General features: G+C 41.0%; 1 protein-coding gene across 5 annotated transcripts in view; it reads right to left on the minus strand.

Moving 5' to 3' along the window:
- LOC115148681 (roundabout homolog 3) overlaps positions 1-21,815 on the minus strand; it is a 304,721-nt gene that overhangs the window by 55,569 nt on the left and 227,337 nt on the right. For 3 of the 5 annotated variants that reach the window (XM_029690784.1, XM_029690783.1, XM_029690785.1), the window contains exons 3-7: positions 15,301-15,458; positions 7,227-7,347; positions 6,820-6,958; positions 6,556-6,683; positions 5,757-5,768 (exon numbers count right to left, since the gene is read on the minus strand). In XM_029690784.1, coding sequence (XP_029546644.1) covers positions 5,757-5,768; positions 6,556-6,683; positions 6,820-6,958; positions 7,227-7,347; positions 15,301-15,458 — 558 coding nt within the window. The remainder of the gene's footprint in view (positions 1-5,756; positions 5,769-6,555; positions 6,684-6,819; positions 6,959-7,226; positions 7,348-15,300; positions 15,459-21,815) is intronic. The other 2 variants (XM_029690781.1, XM_029690782.1) reach the window with 1 other exon arrangement.

The raw sequence follows: 21,815 nt of genomic DNA on the forward strand, positions 1-21,815 counted from the left end.
TTACTTTAAGACATGAAGGTCAGTCAATCCGGAAAATGTCAAGAACTTTGAAAGTTTCTTCAAGTGCAGTCACAAAAACCATCAATGAGCTATGATGAAACTGGCTCTCATGAGGACTGCCACAGGAAAGGAAGACAGAGTTACCTCTGCTGCAGAGGATAAGTTCATTCGAGTTAACTGCACCTCAGATTGCAGCCCAAATAAATGCTTCGGAGTTCAAGTAACAGACACATCTCAACATCAACTGTTCAGAGGAGACATCGTTTATTGATAAAAATGTATTTAACTAGGCAAGTCAGTTAAGAACTAATTCTTATTTTATAATGACGGCCTACCCCGGCCAAACCCTCCCCTAACCCAGACAATGCTGGCCCAATTGTGCACTGCCCAATGGGACTCCCAATCACAGCCAGTTGTGATACAGCCCAGGTTTGACACCTCTAGTACTAAGATGCAGTGCCTTAGATCACTGCTCCACTCAGGAGCCCAAGTTGCTTTTTTAAATTTAACTAGGCAAGTCAGTTAAGAACAAAATCTTATTTACAATGACGGCCTAGGAACAGTGGGTTAACTGCCTTGTTCAGGGGCAGAGAGACAGATTTTTTACTTGTCAGCTCAGGGACCACGATCTAGCAACCTTTCGGTTACTGGCCCAACTCTCTAACCACTAAACTACCTGCCTCCCCTTGCTACCTTGGTGGTCAAATTGCTGCAAAGAAACCACTACTAAAGGACACCAATAAGAAGAAAAGACTTGCTTGGGCAAAGAAACAAGAGCAATGGACATTAGACCGGTGGAAATCTGTCCTTTGGTCTGATGAGTCCAAATTTCAGATTATTGGTTCCAACTGCCGTGTCTTTGTGAGATTCAGAGTAGGTGAACGGATGATCTCCGCATGTGTGGCTCCCACCGTGAAGCATGGAGGAGGAGGTGTGATGGTGTGGGGGTCCTTTGCTGGTGACACTGTCTGTGATTTATTTAGAATTCAAGGCACACATAACCAGCATGTCTACCACAGCATAGCATTCTGCAGTGATACGACATCCCATCTGGTTTGTGCTTTGTGGGACTATCATTTGTTTTTCAACAGGACAATGACCCAACACAACTCCAGGCTGTGTAAGGGATATTTGACCAAGAAGGAGAGTGATGGAGTGCTGCATCAGATGACCTGGCCTCCACAATCACCCGACCTCAACCCAATTGAGACGGTTTGGGATGAGTTGGACCGCAGAGTGAAGGAAAAGCAGCCAAGTGCTCAGCATATGTGGAAATCCTTCAAGACTGTTGGAAAAGCATTCCTTATGAAGCTGGTTGAGAGAATTACAAGAGTGTGCAAAGCTGTCATCAAGGCAAAATGTGGCTACTTTGAAGAATCTTAAATATAAAATATATTTTGATTTGTTTGACACTTTTTGGTTACTACATGATTCCATATGTGTAATTTCATAGTTTTGATGTCTTCACTATTATTCTACAATGTAGAAAATAGTGAAAATAAAAGCCCTTGAATGAGTAGGTGTGTCCAAACTTTTGACTGGTACTGTATGTATGTATGTATGTATGTATGTATGTATGTATGTATGTATGTATGTATGTATGTATGTATGTATGTATGTATGTATGTATGTATGTATGTATGTATGTATATATATATATATATATATATATATATATATATATATATATATATATATATACACACACACACACACACACACTTTTCTTTGCAGTCTCTATGCACACTCACAGGGCCCTACACAGTCACACACACATTGACACTTCAACATACACACAAACACTCACTTCATAATTTCCTCACACACACACACACAGTACATTTATACTGACTCTACACACACACAATCATATTCGCTGCTGCTACTCTGTTTATCGTAATATCCTGATGCCTATTCACCTTACCCCTATACATATCTCCCTCTATTACTCCAGTATCCCTGTACATTGTAAATATGGTATTGGAACTGACTGACCCTGTATATATTATGCTTACTTACTCTCTCGTGTTCTTCTTATTTTTATTTCTCATGTATTTTTGTTCTACCTTATGTTATTTTAGTATTACATTGTTATGGATTACTGCATTGTTGGGTTTAGAGCTTGCAAGAAAGACATTTCACACACACACACACACACACACACACACACACACACACACACACACACACACGGTAAGCAACAAAGCACAGCCATGTCCTCGGAGAGAGCTCCTCAGGGGCTAAGAGTGACAGGCAGCTGTCACAGTCACACGATGATGTCGACAGACAACAGCCACATACATACGCTCGAGTAGACCCGCTCGCAATTAAAAATGCACCCAAACGCTATTAATACTGCATCAAAAATACAATGTTTTAAGCTTGAGAGGACTTGTAAAAGACCTGCTAAAGTTAAAGTTACCCCCTGTAGAACAGAATGAACGAGTACAATGTTCTGGGCCTTCAAGTTCTTTCCCTGAAGAAAACAGTTGAAATCCTTGCCTTCATGTAGATCTAATCCATAGTAAATTAGGAAGATTAAAGTGAATTTGTGTGTACTGACATTGCATGCCGATATGTTGCTGATAAAATGGATATCTTAACGTAGTTGTTTTTATCTTCTTCATAAATTCAGTACAGGTAGTGTTTTAGTCTATTTTCTCTCTCTCTTTCTCTCTATTTTTCGCTTTGTTTCTTTTTCTCTCGCCCTCTCTCTCATGCACACACACACATACATACACACACCCTGTCCTCTCTCTCTCTCACCCACTCTCTCCTCTCTGACCCACTTGCTCAATAATTGGGTTGTTTTCCGCCCCACACAAGACTGCCTATTTAACAGGCTTTCAAATGTAGCCCCAGTGCCTTCCCAGTGCCTTCCCAGTCTTTAATCTGTTGTATCTAAATTAGTCTTACACCTTCTTATTTCCCCTCTATTGTCCCTGTCCTTTACACATGCTAATATGGGGGGCAGTTTAGGAAATTACACGCTGAGATTATGTTATGATTTTATTGCCGCTGCGGGCATGATAAAAAAAGATCCTTTGTGATTTCTATCTCGGACAAGCCCCCATTAAGGAACCCACCCGTTTCTTCTCTTTTGCCCTCCACTTCTCATTTTGTGATACATTTTTATTGTCTGATGTTTTTTTTATACTGTTCTTCAACAAGCCATTGTACAAATTATAAGTGGAGTCTTTACTCCCACGGTGGCCTGTGTCCAAAAACTAAATAAATAAATATATTTACTTAAATTTTGTACATTCATAGCTAATTATCTAATGCTCCTGTAGCCAAATTTAAATACATTTTTTAGCATATAGCTTTATTTTCTGCAAAATCCCACTCATCCCACTGTACACAATCTTATAGCCTACTGCTCAAAGAGAATTGCTTGGCTACCCAGACTCCTTACCCCGGCCAAATGCTACGCCATGCTCATGGACTTTAGTTTCTTCTCCACAATGAGTGTGGATATGAGTAGCTCCCCAACCCTACACCAAATGCGAACACATTTGGGGGCATTTGATTGGTCCAGAAACCGATGGGTTGGGCCTGAGTCAGAACACACTTGGGTAAAGCGCCGGTTTGAAAATGTGTCATTGGCTTTGATACTCTGATTGGCTAGAGACGATTCAATCGCTGATTACTTTGTTTTGTACAACGCCCCTCCTCACCACAAAAAACTTCAATGATGTCAGTCTAAAGTATGTAACGAACGACAGAGCAGTGAAATAATTTAATGTGAGTCATCAGGCTACAAAGAGAGGCCGAAGAGGGGTGGGCTATCAGCTGATCATAGCGAATGTAGATTATGTAAACCAGCTAGTTAGCTAGCTAGCTAGTTAGCTATGCTGTTTAAACAATCTAACTAGTCTTTACCTGTGATTGGAGTTTGTTCTGCTGCTGACATTTTCCTCTTAGGCCTACTAACAAACAGTCTAATTAAAGCCTTCTCTGTTCCTGACTGTGATATGACACATGCAACTGAAAAAGGAGCCACGACTACACTTTTGTTGCGTGCAGGTATCTTATACCTGCAGTGCACACTCGCGTGGGAGCAGAGGAGCGGGTGAGGGGGATTTTCCACACAAAAAAAGGTGAAATTAGCTAGTTTGATGGGCAATCAATTTAAATAACGAGAGAAAATCGACTAAAAGTGAAATAAAAAGTTAATAATTAACCAATCTGAAAGCGCACTTTACTCATAGGAGGACAAAAGGGCAGGTGCTCAGGCACCCTTAGACCTCTCTACCTGTGCATGTGCCTTGCGGCCTGTATACTATGAATTGATCCTTCTTAATCTACCATTTTCACTTAATTTTCTTTCATTTTGACATGTACACTCTCTGAAGAAATATAGTGCAATATCTTCAGTTTCATGGCAGAATAATGTTTAATTTCATAGCTATGGCTTGATTTTTTGGTTTTATGAGAGACAGAAAAGCTTCTGGGTTACTCCAAAAATAACCTTTTGTTAACCTACACTTGACTGCTATCACAAAAACATGGCTCTTATTTTCATTCACAATAATATGTGAGTAGCTGATGGATTGGCGCTTAATTGATGTTAGCCTCTTCGGACTGTGTCCAAAATTAGTCGCACATGGTGCTGTGGGCTAAGTGGGAGGTCTAGCGTGGGAGGGATACTAAAATGGAAACTGGTCGCAAAATATTTACATTCTCCTATTAAACAGGTGCCTTTTCAATATGAAACATCTGCAACCAAGTTGGGTTACGCTATAGCATAAATGCTAGCCAAACCTCAGACAGGAGGAAACCCCATTTGATCTACCAAGTAGCAAAGAAGGCAGTAAATTGTCCGTAACCATTGACAGAGGGCCAGATTTTTTTTTCTAACCATAATGGTTAATGCTAGGATTGAGGTTAGCGTAATCTGATCCCAGATCTGTGGTTTTGGGCAACTTCTACCTCGAGTGCATAGAAGGGTTTGGTAGCCCTCCAAATCGCAGTAGCTACCTCAGCCTGCCTGTCACCTTTACTTCTGGGCTAGTATTGATCGCCTTCTCCCCTTCTCCCTCCCTCATGCTAGCTTCCCTAGGTCATTTGCTAATGTGGGTGTAAATCCTGGAGGTCAACCCTGTCCCATTGATCTCGGCTGTAATCGTCATTGACAAGTCAAGGACATGACTGTGGTCCTATCACTAGCCTATTTTAAGCATTGAGCCTTAGAGCGTGCACGCATACACACTCACACACACACCCCCACACGTACACACACATGCATGGTATCAGTCGCTGTAGGTGTACAGGAAAGACTAGCTCTCCGTGTGTCAATATCACAAGCCAATTTGATCCAATTAACCTTTTTTGGCATTCCAATGTTAATGGTTATTTCTGTAGTACAGTATATATATACTGTACTGTATATATTTACAGAAACAACCATTAACATTGGAATGCCATATATTTTTATATATATATATATATATATATATATTAGTACAGACCATTTTATAGATGAACTCAAAGCTGATTGGATTGCTGCTGTTGAGCCATGTCCATATATGGTATTACAGTGTGTGATTTTACAGGGTGGCCAGGGGCATTTAATGCATATTGACTTTTCCCCCCTTCATCAAAACGCCAATCAGATAAAAGCAAATGGGGGGTTTCTACTATGCCAAATATGGCAACCGCATGGATGAGACCCAATCGGAAGCAATCAGATCAATCCTTGTCCTTCACTCGACACACGCTACATGCAGAGAGATGAGATGAAATGGTGTACTTACTAAATGGACCCACTGGGACGGAGAGATGGAAAAAAATGGACCGGAGAGAAAAAAAGAGAGATGAATGAAAATGAGATGGGTCGAGTTGAGTTGAGACTTGAGGATGATTGAATGAGCAGTGCAGTCCAATGAACCAAGAATTAGTGTATTATGGTTAGATGATGTATTACTAGTCAAGTCAGGAAGTGAAATTGAAACATCCTTATAGAAAATCAATGTCACGTTTCAAGTACATTTTTAAACTCTTTCTATTCATCGTCCGAATTGATTGAACTGAAATGGTATTGACCCCAATCCCTGGTATGAATAGGTATTATGATATGACGGCTATAGGTAAAAAAATTAAGGGATGAATGTGTAAAGGGAGAGGTGGAGATTGGGAATGAGAGGGCTCAGACTGAAAGAGATGTGCTCAAACAGAAACCCCTCTGGCTGTCTCCTCTAGTCTGAGTGTGTTGTAGACAAAACACACAAACACACACACACACACACACACACACACACACACACACACACACACACACACACACACACACACACACACACACACACACACACACACACACACACACACACACACAGGTATACCCCATTAATATTGCAGCTGCACTCTCCAAACTAAATCATCTCCCAACAGCCAATAATCTCCACACAACTCCATGCCATAAGCTCCTATTGGTGTATGTGCCTGTGTCTCTACTTATGTGCGTGTATGCATGTGTGTGTGTGCCACTCTGTACCAGTGAGTGCGTTTTGCATGTCATGTGTGTGCATCCCCATGTGTTGTGCCCAGTCTTACCGTGGACCTGCAGGCTGCCCGATGCCTCTGCCTTTCCCACGCTGTTCTCAGACACACAGGTGTAGGTGCCCTCGTCCTCGGCCCGGACCTGAGTCAGACGCAAGCTGTGGTCACTGCGGATCTCTGACCTGCGACAACAACAACAGCAGCAGAGCAGAGCTGATAGGATGGTACTGTATGCTAACTGGGATCCATTCACCCTCATTGATTTCTGGTGACAAATGCTAATGTGATGCGTGTATCTATCTTTGTGTGTGTCCTCACCTGCCACGAGGCAGCTCTCCCTCCTCTCTCCTCCAGCGGATGGTGGGGGCGGGGTCTCCATGGGCCTCACACAGGAAGTCCACCATGTCATCTGCCAGCACCACCTGGTTCACTGGACGCTTAACGAACATGGGCCGCTCTGACAGACGGACGGAGACAGAGATATGGTCAGAGAGAGAACAAGCTAAGTTAAGAGGGAGAAAAAGCAAAACAAGGAGAGAAAGATGGGGAGAGAAAAGAGGAGGGCAAGATAGGAGAGTGGAAGAAGTAGGGAAAAGATGATGAATTCACAGCAGAAGATAAAACGTGAGAAACAGAGGGAGAAGAGGAAACACAGAGCATTTGAATGTGTTGAGGAGGAGAGCGAAAACGTAATATGTTGAAAGACATGTTGAAACTCCACTCACCAAACACCACTAGCTCGGCTGGGTCGCTGTCCCTTTCTCCCACCATATTGGTGCCCACACACACAAACATGCCCGCATCGCTCTTCCTCGTGTTTGAAATCATCAGCTTTCCTCCTCGGATCTATAGTTAAGGGGAAAGGAATTGGAAAGGAGGGAGAGAGGGGATAAAAAAACATGTTAGTCAAAAACACAGGAGCTTGGTGGCACCTTAATGGGGAGGACGGGCTCGTGGTAAAGGCTGGAGCAGAATAGGTGGAATGGTATCAAATACACATGGTTTAATGCCGTTGCAGCCATTATTATGAGTCGTCCTCCCCTCAGCAGCCTCCACTGGTCAAGAATTAAGCCACAGTGTTCCCTTAAAAGCCACCACAGAGGGAAGAGTGATGATGTTATTGTCATGTCCCCAAGCCCATTCACTCTGTCATGTTATATATTGAGTAAACAACATTTTAGGCATTTGGTTATCTGTGTCTGATTATGGGTGTCTCCTTCTCTTTCTCTCTCTCTTTCTCCCTCCATCTCTCTCTTATTCTCTCTCGCTCAATCTCTCTCCACAGCCCTAGCATCACATTGCCTCTCTCTATCTCACTCTCCCCCCTATATACCACCCTACTCTCTTTCTGTTTCTGTCTGTCTCGCTCTTTCTCCAACCTCACCTCACCCCTCCCCACTCTCTCTATTTCTCTATCCCATAAATGTAGAATACATTAAACAAGAGCCTTCCCAGCTAGCACATTTGGTTCCTTGGAAGTTGTGGGAACGTATGTTTTTGGTTTCAGATTGGTTGTGGGAACGAAGCCATACGTTTCCTGACCAGTAGAAGTGAACATTTTGCCTGTTCTGGGAACGTTTATTTTTAGGTTGCATGGAGGTTCTGAGAATGTTTTACTCTAGTTCCTTGTAAGTTTTTCTGTGAGGTCTTATTAACACTGTGAGAAAATAAATTATGTTTCAATAAAACTTTTATAAAATGACTAGCTTATTTTGGGTTAACTTTTTTGAACTCTAAGCACAAATAGGACACGTGGAAAATAATTTCATTAGGCATTAATCATGGAAATACATTTCGTTTTTATTGTGACAAGGCATCAGAGCGATTCAAACCTACAATCTCCTGTTCTATATCCATGGAATTAGTCCACTTCACCACCAGGATGGAGCTAGCATGCTATGTTTTATTTTTTACCCATACAAAGCTGTTAATTTTAGTCTACTCAAACAGACCCCATTTCAAAGGAAACAAGCACTCTCTAAGATCAGTTGTAGCCAATTAGTGGGTGCGGTCAACACACCTGAACACACTTAACAAGACAGAGGATAGAGTGTTTTGTTGATGCTGAGAACAGAATGTATATGTTTTTAAATAACATTCTTAGAGTGGTCTCTGAACGTTACTAAAGTTTTCTTGTGGTTTTTAATGGGAAGTTTTCTTAACGTTCTCAGAACAATTTGAGAACATAGTTATATTTTAAGTTATGTGGAAACCTGTAGGAAACGTGTGTAAGTACAGAAATATCCACAGAAGAACATTGTTTCTTAATGTTCTCTTAACTATTTATTAAATTAAATGTAAATGTTAGGTGGCAGGTAGCCTAGTGGTTAGAGTGTTGGGCCAGCAACCGAAAGGTTGCAAGATCAAATCCCCAAGGTAAAAAACTGTTGTTCTGCCCCTGAACAAGGAAGTTAGGCCATCACTGTAAATAAGAATTTGTTCATAACTGACTTGCCTAGTTAAATATATATTTTTTTAGGAAAGTTCCTAATGAAATACCAATAATAGAATTTTAATAATAGAATTTTAATAATAGAATTTTCCAAAGCCAAGCAACTATTGTGCACCACTCCCAGAAAGTTGTGGGAAGATTATATGCAAATTAACCATAGGACAACCATGCTCTCACCAAACTCTACGAAACATGTGGCTCTAAGAATGTTATGTGCTAGCTGGGTTTTATTTAGATAAGTGACTGTGTGTAGTGTATTATATAGTGTATCTGAGTGCTTAAGGCCTTATGGAGAGCAGAGGTTGTGGTGGGTCTGCTTCTGTTGTTGTGGTGGGTCTGCTTTTGTCATTACAGCTACCAAATAGATTCAACTAAATGTGCTGTATAATCTATTCATTTCCGTCATTGCCGATAATCAAAAATCAATGCAATTCCACACACATGTTTGTCCATTATAGCATTGAACATATAACTGTCATACAGTATTGACCAGTGTTCAGCTGACAAACAAAGGGATACAACCATACAGTTTATGGATTAAACACTTAAATGATAGAAAGATGAAACAGAGGTATAGATATAGGTATTCTAGGTTCTACTTGTATATACAGTTGAAGTCGGAAGTTTACATACACTTAGGTTGGAGTCATTAAAACTTGTTTTTCAACCACTCCACAAATGTCTTATTAACAAACTACAGTTTTGGCAAGTCAGTTAGGACATTTACTTTGTGCATGACACAAGTAATTTTCCCAACAATTGTTTACGGCCAGATTATTTCACTTAGAATTCACTGTATCACAATTCCAGTTGGTCAGAAGTTTACATACACTAAATTGACTGTGCCTTTAAACAGCTTGGAAAATTCCAGAAAATGATGTCATGGCGTTAGAAGCTTCTGATAGGCTAATTGACATCCTTTGAGTAAATTGGAGGTATACCTGTGGATGTATTGCAAGGCCTACCTTCAAACTCAGTGCCTCTTTGCTTGACATCATGGGAAAATAAAAAAATCTGAAAATAAAATTGTAGACCTCAAAAAGTCTGGTTCATCCTTGGGAGCAATTTCCAAACACCTGAAGGTATCATGTTCATCTGTACAAACAATAGTACGCAAGTATAAACACCATGGGACCACGTAGCCGTCATACCACTTATGAAGGAGACTCGTTTTGTCTCCTAGAGATGAACATACTTTGGTGCGAAAAGTGCAAATCAATCCCAGAACAACAGCAAAGGACCTTGTGAAGATGCTGGAGGAAACAGGTACGAAAGTATCTGTATCCACAGTAAAATGAGTCCTATATCGACATAACCTGAAAGGCCGCTCAGCAAGGAAGAAGTCACTGCTCCAAAACCGCCATAAAAAAGCCAGACTACGGTTTGCAACTGCACATGGGGACAAAGATCGTACTTTTTGGAGAAATGTCCTCTGGTCTGATGAAACAAAAATAGAACTGTTTGGCCATAATGACCATCGCTATGTTTGGAGGAAAAAGGGGGATACTTGCAAGCCGAAGAACACCATCCCAACCGTGAAGCACGGGGGTGGCAGCATCATGTTGTGGGGGTGCTTTGCTGCAGGAGGGACTGGTGCACTTCACAAAATAGTTGGCATCATGAGGGAGGAAAATCCCGTGGATATATTGAAGCAACATCTCAAGACATCAGTCAGGAAATTAAAACTTGGTCGCAAATGGGTCTTCCAAATGGCCAATGACCCTAAGCATACTTCCAAAGTTGTGGCAAAATGGCTTAAGGACAACAAAGTCAAGGTATTGGAGTGGCCATCGCAAAGCCCTGACCTCAACCTATAGAACATTTGTGGGCAGAACTGAAAAAGTGTGTGTGAGCAAGGAGGCCTACAAACCTGACTCAGTTACACCAGCTCTGTCAGGAGGAATGGGCCAAAATTCACACAACTTATTGTGGGAAGCTTGTGGAAAGCTACCCAAAACGTTGGACCCAAGACAAACAATTTAAAGGCAATGCTACCAAATACTAATTGAGTGTATATAAACTTCTGACCCACTGGGAATGCGATGAAAGAAATAAAAGCTGAAATAAAATATTCTCTCTGCTATTATTCTGACATTTCACATTCTTAAAATAAAGTGGTGATCCTAACTGACCTAAGACAGGGAATTTTTACTAGGATTAAATGTCAGGAATTGAAAAACTGAGATTAAATGTATTTGGCTAAGATGTATGTAAACTTCCGACTTCAACTGTAGTTATACAGTGCCTTCAGAAAGTATTCATACCCTTTGAATTATTCCATATATTGTTGTGTTTCAGCCTGAATACAACATTTATAAAAAATATTAATATTTAGTTTGACGGTTCTGTATTTAAGAAGTATATAAATACACAAAAATCCAAGTTATTTAAAGGAAGCTCTATTCAATGAAAATCACATTTCATAAGACTTTCAACATGTGAGACGAAAAAAAAAAAGTACAGTGTTACAAGTTCCCAACATATGAAGAGATGGGAAATTTTTTACAAATCAAAAATGGTGTGCTGTGTCCTGATTGACCATATAAAAAAATGACGAATAAACACAAGTCCCCAGCTATCCCATGGTGGTGCATAGGGTTAATTATCTGGCTGCAGTTCTGAAGATTGCACGTTCAATCCAAAATGTTCTGTAACCATGTTTCTTTAGAACAAATATGAAATTGAGGATCAGATATACTCTACTAAGAGAAGATATCTTTATTTTGTCCAGATTTATAAATCCAGTCAGAAATGCAGAATTTAGACTTAATGTAATTGACTGTTTAACTTTAAAAAACACCTCAGATATAAAGCAAAAGTTATCCTAGATCAGCACTCATAGTCTTGGATACCTTGTAAATATGGGCCCAAAAGTATGCAGCATATAAAGAGGATGGGTGAAGTGATGGTGAATAGCTCAGTTACTAGTATTTCCCTGGGTTAGTTACGTCTAAGAATGCTTAAAAGGCTATATACTGAAAAATTATGATGATGAAAGAGGGTTTCCCTGGTGGAGCAGAGGATGACTGTCCTGGTTTGGCAATCAAATATTGTAGGTTCAAACCTCAAATGGGCAGATTGTCAAAATATGAATAGTAAAAAAATATGGTTCTGATTAAATGTTTTTCAAATGTCCTATGAATGAAATTTAAATGCCATGTGTGTCTATATCACATACAGTGCTTTCGGAAGTATTCATACACCTTGACTTATTTCACATTTTGTTGTGTTACAGCCTGAATTCAAACTGGATTAAATATATATTTTTTCTCGTCCATCTACACAAAATACCCCATAATGACAAAGTGAAAACATATTTTTAGAAATGTTTGGTAATTTATTGAAAAAACACCCGAGTCAATACTTTGTAGAAGCACCTTTGGCAGCGATTAATGCTGTGAGTCTTTCTGGATACGTTTCTAAGAGCTTTCCACACCTGGATTGTGTAACATTTGCCCAATTGTGTTGTCTTTTGTAGTAATTGCTTGTGATTTATGTATTTATGCACCTATTGGTGATGCTGTGCTGGTGTTTGTTGAGCTGTAAGACATATTTCCTGAAAGGGACACACAATAAATAATTATATGACTATTATTTTCAAAATTCTTCAAGCTCTGTCAAATTGGATGTTGATCATTCATTGCTAGACAACCATTTTCAGTTCTTCCCATCAATTTTCAAGTATATTTCAGTCAAAACTGTAACTCGGTCACTGAGGAACATCACTGTCATCTTGGTAAGCAATTCCAGACTAGATTTGGCCTTGTGTTTTAGGTTATTCTGCTGAAAGGTGAATTAATCTCCCAGTTTCTGATGGAAAGCAAACTAACATGTTTTCCTCTAGGAGATTGCCTGTGCTTACCTTCATTTAGATTATTTTTTATCCTGAAAAACTCCCCAGTCCTTAATGATTACAAGCATACCCATAACATGATGCAGCCGCCACTATGCTTGAAAATATGGATGTGATACTCAGTAATGTGTTGTATTGGATTTGCCCCAAACATAACACTTTGTATTCAGGACAAAAAGCTAATTGCTTTGCTGCATTTTTTTGCGGTATTACTTTTGTGCCTTTCTGCAAACAGGGTGCATGTTTTGGAATATTTTTATTCTGTACAGGCTTCCTTCTTTTCATTTTGTCAATTAGGTTAGTATTGTGGAGTAAATACAATGTTGTTGATCCATCCTCAGATTTCTCCTATCACAGCCATTAAACTCTTTAGTGTTTTAAAGTCACCATTGGCCTCCCAGAGCAGTTTCTTTCCTCTCCAGCAACTGAGTTAGGAAAGACACCTGTATATTTGTCGTGACTGGTGTGTTGATACACCATCCAAAGTGTGATTAATAACTTCACCATGCTCAAACGGCTATTCAATGTCTGCTTTTTATTTTATTTTCACCCATCTGCCAACAGGTGCACTTCTTTGCCAGGCATTGGAAAACCTCCCTGTTCTTAGTGGTTTTAAATTCACTGCTCGACTGAGGGACCTGACAGATAACTGTATGTGTGGGGTACAGAGATGAGGTAGTCATTCAAAAATCATGTTAAACACCATTATTGCACACAGAGTCCATGCAACTTATTATTTTATCATTTTTCAATCAAATTTAAACACAACAAAATTAAGAAGAAGTCAAACTTTGTGAATACTTTCTGAAGGCACTATATTATAGATATAATAGATAGACGGATATACAGTGCATTGGGAAAGTATTCAGACCCCTTGACTTTTTCCAAATTCTGTTACAGCTTATTCTAAAATGGATGAAATAAAAAACTGTCCTCATCAATCTACACACAATACCTCATAATGACAAAGCGAAAACAGGTTTTAAGATTTATTTGCAAATTTATTAAAAAATACAAACAGAAATACCTTATTTACATAAGTATTCAGACCCTTTGCTATGAGACTCAAAATTGAGCTCAGGTGCATCCTGTTTTCATTGATCATCCTTGAGATGTTTCTACAACTTGATTGGAGTCCACCTGTGGAAAATGAAATTGATTTGACATGATTTGGAAAAGCACACAGCTGTCTATATAAGGTCCCACAGTTGACAGTGTATGTCAGGGCAAAAACTAAGCCATGAGGTCAAAGGAATTGTCCATAGAGCTCCAAGACAGGATTGTGTCGAGGCACAGATCTGGGGAAGGGTATCAAAACATGTCTGCAGCATTGAAGGTCCCCAAGAACACAGTGGCCTTCATCATTCTTATATGGAAGAAGTTTAGAACCCCCAAAACTCTTCCTAGAGCTGGCTCCCTGACCAAACTGAGCAATCAGGGGAGAATGGCCATGGTCAGAGAGGTGACCAAGAACCCGATGGTCACTCTGAAAGAGCTCCAGAGTTCCTCTGTGGAGATGGGAGAATCTTCCAGAAGGACAACCATCTCTGCAGCACTTCACCAATTAGGCCTTTATGGTAGAGTGGCCAGACAGAAGCCACTCCTCTGTAAAAAGCACATGACAGCCCGCTTGGAGTTTGCCAAAAGGCAGCTCAAGACTCTCAGACCATGAGAAACAAGATTATCTGGTCTGATGATTGAACTCTCTGGCCTGAATGCCAAGCGTCACGTCTGGAGGAAACCTGGCACCATCCCTACGGTGAAGCATGGTGGTGGCAGCATCATGTTGTGGGGATGTTTTTCAGCGGCATGGACTGAGAGACTAGTTAGGATCATGAGAAATTTGAACAAAGCAAACTACAGAAAGATCCCTGATGAAAACCTGCTCCAGAGCACTCAGGACCTCAGACTGGGGCAAAGGTTCACCTTCCAACAGGACAACAACCCTAAGCACACAGCCAAGACAACACAGGAGTGGCTTCAGGGACAAGTCTCTGAATGTCCTTGAGTGGCCCAGCCAGAGCCCGGACTTGAACCCGATTGAACATCTCTGGAAAGACCTGAAAATAGCTGTGCAGCGACGTTCCCCATCCAACCTGACAGAGCTTGAGAGAATCTGTAGAGAAGAATGGGAGAAACTCGCCAAATACAGGTTTGCCAAACTTGAGTGTCAAACCCAAAAAGACTTGGGGCTGTAATCGCTGCCAAAGGTGCTTAAACAAAAGGGTCTGAATACTTATTTTTAAATTCGCTAAAATCTCTAAAAACCTGTTTTTGCTTTGTCATTATGGGCTATTGTGTGTAGATTGATGAGGGGTAAAAAAACGATTGAATACATTTTAGAATAACGCTGTAACGTAACAAAATGTGGAAAAAGTAATGGGGTCTGAATACTTTCCGAATGCACTGTACAGGCCTCCTTCTTTGGATAGCCACAACAATGAAAGTATAGAAGGATGAAACAGAGGTCTATATACAGATGGATAGGACTCACGGTGATCCTCTCGTCGTGGTCGTTGACCTTCATGTTGTTCCTCTTCCAGGAGATGGTGGGCTCTGGGTGGCCCCGCGGGGGGATGCACTCCATGACCGCCGGCTCCCCTGCCGCCACGACTACGTCACTGGGTGTCTGCCTGAAGTCATCCCTCAAGACTGGAGGTAAGAGAGGGGAGGGAGAGGGGGCCGATTGTTATTATACAGCAAACATTCATTATTATAATTAGCTTTGGCAATTTTCATACATATTTATTGCCAATAAAGCACAATTGCAGATTGAATTGAATAGAGAGGGTGATACAGAGTACTACGCCTACTTCCCAATTCCAAATCAACCCCTAACCCCCTAAGCACCTTGTGTTGATGTAATACAATTGGAGAGGTAATAGCAAGATCATAATAGCTCTGCTTTTCCCTCTGTAAGGGAGAGTCAAAGATACCTTGAAAGTCCACATCAGAAATCGTAAGTTAGGGTAGTCTACCACATCTTTCACTGTGCAGGGTGGCTGCATGAATGCATTATAATGTAGTCTAAGTTTCATGTGTAAGTACGAATTGTATGCCATAAAGCCTTGTGCTGTCTCCGCTATCAAGTCTTGTTAAAAAAAGGGTGAATGCAAAACAGATGAAATTCAACATGCAAGAGCGGCTCTCAGTGTATGATTTAGTTGAATGACCCAAAGCCCCTCAATACTGGTATAATAATGATATGACTTGTGATAAAAAAATTGGTGTGTGTGTGTATGTTGCCTTCCTATGGTCTTCATTGACTCAGTGTCCTGAGTGTGTGTGTGTGCGTGTGTGTGTGTGCGTGTGTGTGTGTATGTGTGCGTGCGGCCTAGCGGCTCATCAATAATGGACAGGCTCCTTTCTGACACAAGGTGGATGAATTATTCAATTGGCCTAACACACTCCCCAGACACACACACATCCATATGCATGAGACAGAAATACAAACACTTACAGAACATACAAAAGAGACAAACATGTACACACACCTGCACACAGAGCACAAGAAAACAGCTTATAGAAATACGAACACTCACAAACACACCTACAACCACGCACACCAACAACATCAACTCTACCAATAATAACCAACCACCATCTATCAAACCACACCTACAGGCCAGATGCAATCAACCATCAACCCTTCTTCCCTCAATCTGTATTCCCATTGAATTACTCTTTATCAGATTCTTCTGCACCTCTTCGCCACTTCCATTAGTGTAGTCTGCTGCTCTCCCTCCGTATCTCTCTGAATTGACCCGCATTCAATCGTTATTTCACTCTGCCACTATCCAATTGGTGCCTGGCTATGCCCTTAAGCTAGCGCCAGAGGATAAAGTTTCAGTGAGGATAAAGTTTATGAGGAGAAGGGATATTGCTTTGGACTCGATCCAATATACTGTAATGCCAGGCTGCTGATGATATGGATTAAACTGAATGGAGTCTGTTGGAAAATGGCAGTAGTCTGTATCAGTGTGTTAAAAATAACTATGAGGATAGTGGAGTTGGTATTTGTTCGTATTTCACTTAAGCCACAAGTGGCTAGTGATTGGAGACGATTGGACAGAGGTCTAGGTAGTTTCAGTGCTTTGGGTAGAAGTTGCCCTTAATGACAGATCTAGAGTCATCTTATCATCTGTTAGTCCCAACTTTAAACATTGGGAGTAAAAATGGGAGTATATGACCTTGGATCAGCGCTTAGGGGTAACTTCAACCCTGTGTCAACAATGTGTGTGTGTGTCAGCCAATCACATGAAGAGCTGAATAACCAGCTCACTGAGAGGCCTGCGGAGGCCAAACATAATTTGGTCTCATGCGAACAACAAAACAAGACACTGTCTTTCATTCAGTGGCAGTGCTTACCCTGTGATAATCTAATAAGAAAAGCTGTTATGAAAAGCTGTTTCATCAATTTTTATCTGTTTTCTTTAAAGGTTTTTTTATGCTCAACATCTCAAAATGTGCTAAAACTGCATCAAAACGTGTTAGGGTATTCATGCCTTCCTTCCCATCAATTCAAATCCATTCAAATCTTGCGGCATTCGCGGCCGTTCCTGATTCCAGTCACTGTCGATGAACAGCATAGGCCTCGCTGCTTTGCCTAGCTTCATTTGTTGCATTGAGACAATTTCCTATTTTGTGCATGCGTATTGCGTGTGTGGGTAAGCTCTGTTCATTTGGCCGTGTCTACATAATTTGGCGCCCGCATCCCTTGAAAATATTGAAGCTAGCTAGAAAATGACAAATGTACACTGTACTGCACCCCAAACGTTTTCAAGTTGGATTTCCAAGGATAACTTGGTATAATTCCGAGAGGGAGACCCACACCTGCACTTCCTAACCATCAGAGGAAGGGACAGAAAATCATCCGATCTAATGTACCATACTCGCCCTGACAAAGCAGCCTGGCACACAGCCAATCAGAGATGAGAGGAATGTTTTACAGTATTTTGGACATTATCAGTGTTCAAATGGAAGCCAGGTTTGATCATTTTAGGGCTCCTGAGTGGCGCAGTGGCCTAATGCACTGCATCTCAGTGCTAGAGGTGTCACTACAGACCCTGGTTTGATCCCGGGCTGTATCACAACTGGCTATGATTGGGAGTCCCATAAGGCGGCGCATAATCGGCCCAACGTCATCCTGGTTAGGGTAGGGTTTGGCTGGGGTAGGGCTCTTTGTAAAGGTTAAAAAAAGTGTCATCCTTGGCCATGAAACGCTGTCACACTGAGAGGTTCAGCCTGAAGGACAGACGAATTGACTTCATTTAAAAGTAAAGGTAGGCCTAATTAATTTCCTTTTCAATTTGAGGGTTAGGCTATTGTTTAAATGAACATGAAAATACACAACATCCCTTTGATGCATTTGATTTATAAAGCTAGAATTTCGTTTTGATTAGATACTTTTTTGACGTTTTAAACTGAATTTTTCAGTCATTTCGATTGTTGATATGGAAATGTTGTTAGAACCTTAATTATAATATACATTAAAACTCATTTTTCAATCACTCCACAAATTTCTTGTTAACAAACTATAGTTTTGGAAAGTCGGTTACGACATCTACTTGTGCACGACACAAATAATTTTCCCAACAATTGTTTACAGACAGATTATTTCACTTATAATTCACTGTATCACAATTCCAGTGGGTCAGAAGTTTACATACACTGAGTTGACTGTGCCTTTTAATAGCTTGGAAAATTCCAGAAAATGATGTCATGGCATTAGAAGCTTCTGATAGGCTAATTGACATTTGAGTCAATTGGAGGTGTACCTGTGGATGTATTTCAAGGCCTACCTTCAAACTCAGTGCCTCTTCGCTTGACATCATGGGAAAATCAAAAGAAATCAGCCAAGACCTCAGAAAAAAATGGTAGATCTCCACAAGTCTGGTTCAGCCTTGAGAGCAATTTCCAAACGCCTGAAGGTACCACGTTCATCTATACAAACAATAGTACGCAAGTATAAACACCATGGGACCACGCAGCCGTCATGCCACTCAGGAAGGAGACACGTTCTGTCTCCGAGAGATGAATGTACTTTTGTGCGAAAAGTGCAAATCAATCCCAGAACAACAGCAAAGGACCTTGTGAAGATGCTGGAGGAAACCGTTACAAAAGTATCTATATCCAGAGTAAAACGAGTCCTACATCGACGTAACCTGCACATGGAGGGACAAAGATCGTACTTTTTGGAGAATTGTCCTCTGGTCTGATGAAACAAAAATAGAACTGTTTGGCCATAATGACCATCGTTATGTTTGGAGGAAAAAGGGGGAGGCTTGCAACCCAAAGAACACCATCCCAACCGTGAAGCATGGGGGTGGCAGCATCATGTTGTGGGGGTGCTTTGCTGCAGGAGGGACTGGTGCACTTCACAAAATAGTTGGCATCATGAGGGAGGAAAATCCCGTGGATATATTGAAGCAACATCTCAAGACATCAGTCAGGAAGTTAAAGCTTGGTCGCAAATGGGTCTTCCAAATGGACAATGACCACAAGCCTACTTCCAAAATTGTGGCAATTTTGGCTTAAGGACAACAAAATCAAGGTATTGGAGTGGCCATCACAAAGCCCTGACCTCAATCCTATAGAACATTTGTGGGCAGAACTGAAAAAGCATGTGTGTGAAAAGATGCCTACAAACCTGACTCAGTTACACCAGCTCTGTCAGGAGGAAGGGGCCAAAATTCACCCAACTTATTGTTGGAAGCTTGTGGAAGGCTACCCAAAACGTTTGACTCAAGTTAAACAATTTAAAGGCAATGTTACCAAATACTTATTGAGTGTATGTAAACTTCTGACCCACTGGGAATGTGACGAAATAAATAAAAAGCTGAAATAAATCATTCTCTCTACTATTATTCTGACATTTCACATTCTTAAAATAAAGTGGTGATCCTAACTGACCGAAAACAGAGAATTTTTACTAGGATTAAATGTCAGGAATTGTGTGGAAAAACTGAATTTAAATGTATTTGGCTAGGGTGTATGTAAACTTCCGAATTTAACTGTATATGTGTGTGTGTAATAACATTTCACATAATAATAATATTATTATTATGTGTGTGTGTGTGTTTGTTTGTGCACGGTGCTTTGGAAGAATTGTAAATGCTTTGTGAAAGGCTAAGGCGTTTGCTTTTCAATCTTTTCGAATGAAATGTGTCTATATATTGAACTTTTAGTATCACCTATTGGTTGTATCTGTGGATGCTACATCGGTCTTTGGCTGAGTTGAGCTGAGTTGAGTAGTGTGTCATTTTGTCGGTTGATATGAAATATGCCGCTATCAGAGGCCATCGCTAGTGTATCCTGGTTACATTGGTATTTACATTTGGGGATTTTTTCAAATGTAATTTAGGTTTCTAGCCTGTCACTCTGGTTGTTGGAGCTATCTATTGTACGGTGAACTTGGGCTTCATCAAGGTTTATTTGTGAGTACATCTGGCATTGATAATCGCCAGTGCCTACCCAGACACCAACCGCACCGCACGTCACTACTCTCTCCCCCTTCTCTCTCCCTCTCTCATGTTCTCTATCCGCCTATTAATAATGCATGAATGATCTGCCTGTAAGGTGTCTTCGGTCAGTCACCCCCCCCCCCCCCATCCTTCATTCCCCTCATCCCTTTTTCTCCCCTCATCTCTCTTAAGCCTCTTGCTTGCGGTCGCAACCTGAAGGCATTTTCTCTCTCTCTCTCCTTGTTCTTTCTCTCCTTCTCTTTTTGAGTCCCTATCAGGTTTCAGGTGTGATCCAGGCTTTTGTTGCTCCCAGATGAGATCTTGACATACAGTGGTCTACCTAAAGAGGCCAAAGCCACACTTGCCTTCGAGCTAGCAGCCTGGCCTAAGCCACTCTAGGGATTTGGAGGGGGTGGGTGGGTGGGTGGGGGGGTACCTGAAACTATGAGAGGGATCACTGTCTAACCCCAGGCTCCTTTCCTTCTCAAATATCACCCCTTAACCCCCTTTTTGTAAAATGGACCTTGCCAAAAATGTGCTTTCACGTCAGCTTCTGTCCCACAGTTAGCCGATGGGAAACTTGTGAAAATAGGGGGTGTCTTCGCTTCTAAAGTTACTCAGTTTTCTACACAAAATCGCACACTCATCTTTGAAAATATGAGTGAATTTGAGATTGGGACATCAAGGCTGGTAGATGATTTATTGATGTGTGAGAGAGTCATGGGGGTGAATGTGTTGCATACGTTATGATGACCTGATTAGTAATATTCAGAAATCATATCAATGCGTAGACGTTCTCACTACGTCCACACTGAACCATCTCCCATGAGTATGGAAAGTGCGGAGCAGTCAAATCTGCCAGTAAAATGATCTGAGGAAAGATTTCCATCCAAAAAGTGTTCCTCCAAAAAATGGAAGGCATTAATTGCAACAGAGCTCAATTATTATATTGTCTACTACTCAGATATTCAGATTAAAAATCTTAAAGAAACACTCCTAAAAAGCATCACTATTCCTTAGCGAACTGAGAAAACGTGTTTTTCCTCATTTCTCACTTAGCGTGAGTCAGACTAATTAACACTAGACTAATTCTGAACACTCCACCAGGGACGGAGGTGGTGACTGTTATTTCTCACTATTACACGAGGAAAACACTAGTGTTGACTCAGTGTTGAAAACAGCTCACAGGTGTGTCCCATTTCAGTACCCGGCAACTGATTGGATAGAGAGTGATGGTAGGTCCCAATTCAGTACCCTAAAACTGATTGAATAGAGAGCGATGGTAGATTTCATTTCAGTACCCTGCAACTGCCTTGTTTTACAGTAATGAATTCCTCTCAAACTCAATCTACAGATCTTTAAGGGACCAATCTGTGTGTGTGTACTTATAGATGCGTGTGAGTGTATGTGCTTACCCTGGGGGGTTGTGTTGGTCATTAACACTGTAATTTAGCCACTAATGTCCCCGCAATGTCACCCCAGCAGGGTGGATCTGAACTTAATCTGATTAATGACAACTCGCTCCTATAATGAAGGATGAGAAAAG

This window comes from Salmo trutta, chromosome 15 (assembly GCF_901001165.1).
Source record: "Salmo trutta chromosome 15, fSalTru1.1, whole genome shotgun sequence".
NCBI classification, from domain to species: domain Eukaryota; kingdom Metazoa; phylum Chordata; class Actinopteri; order Salmoniformes; family Salmonidae; genus Salmo; species Salmo trutta.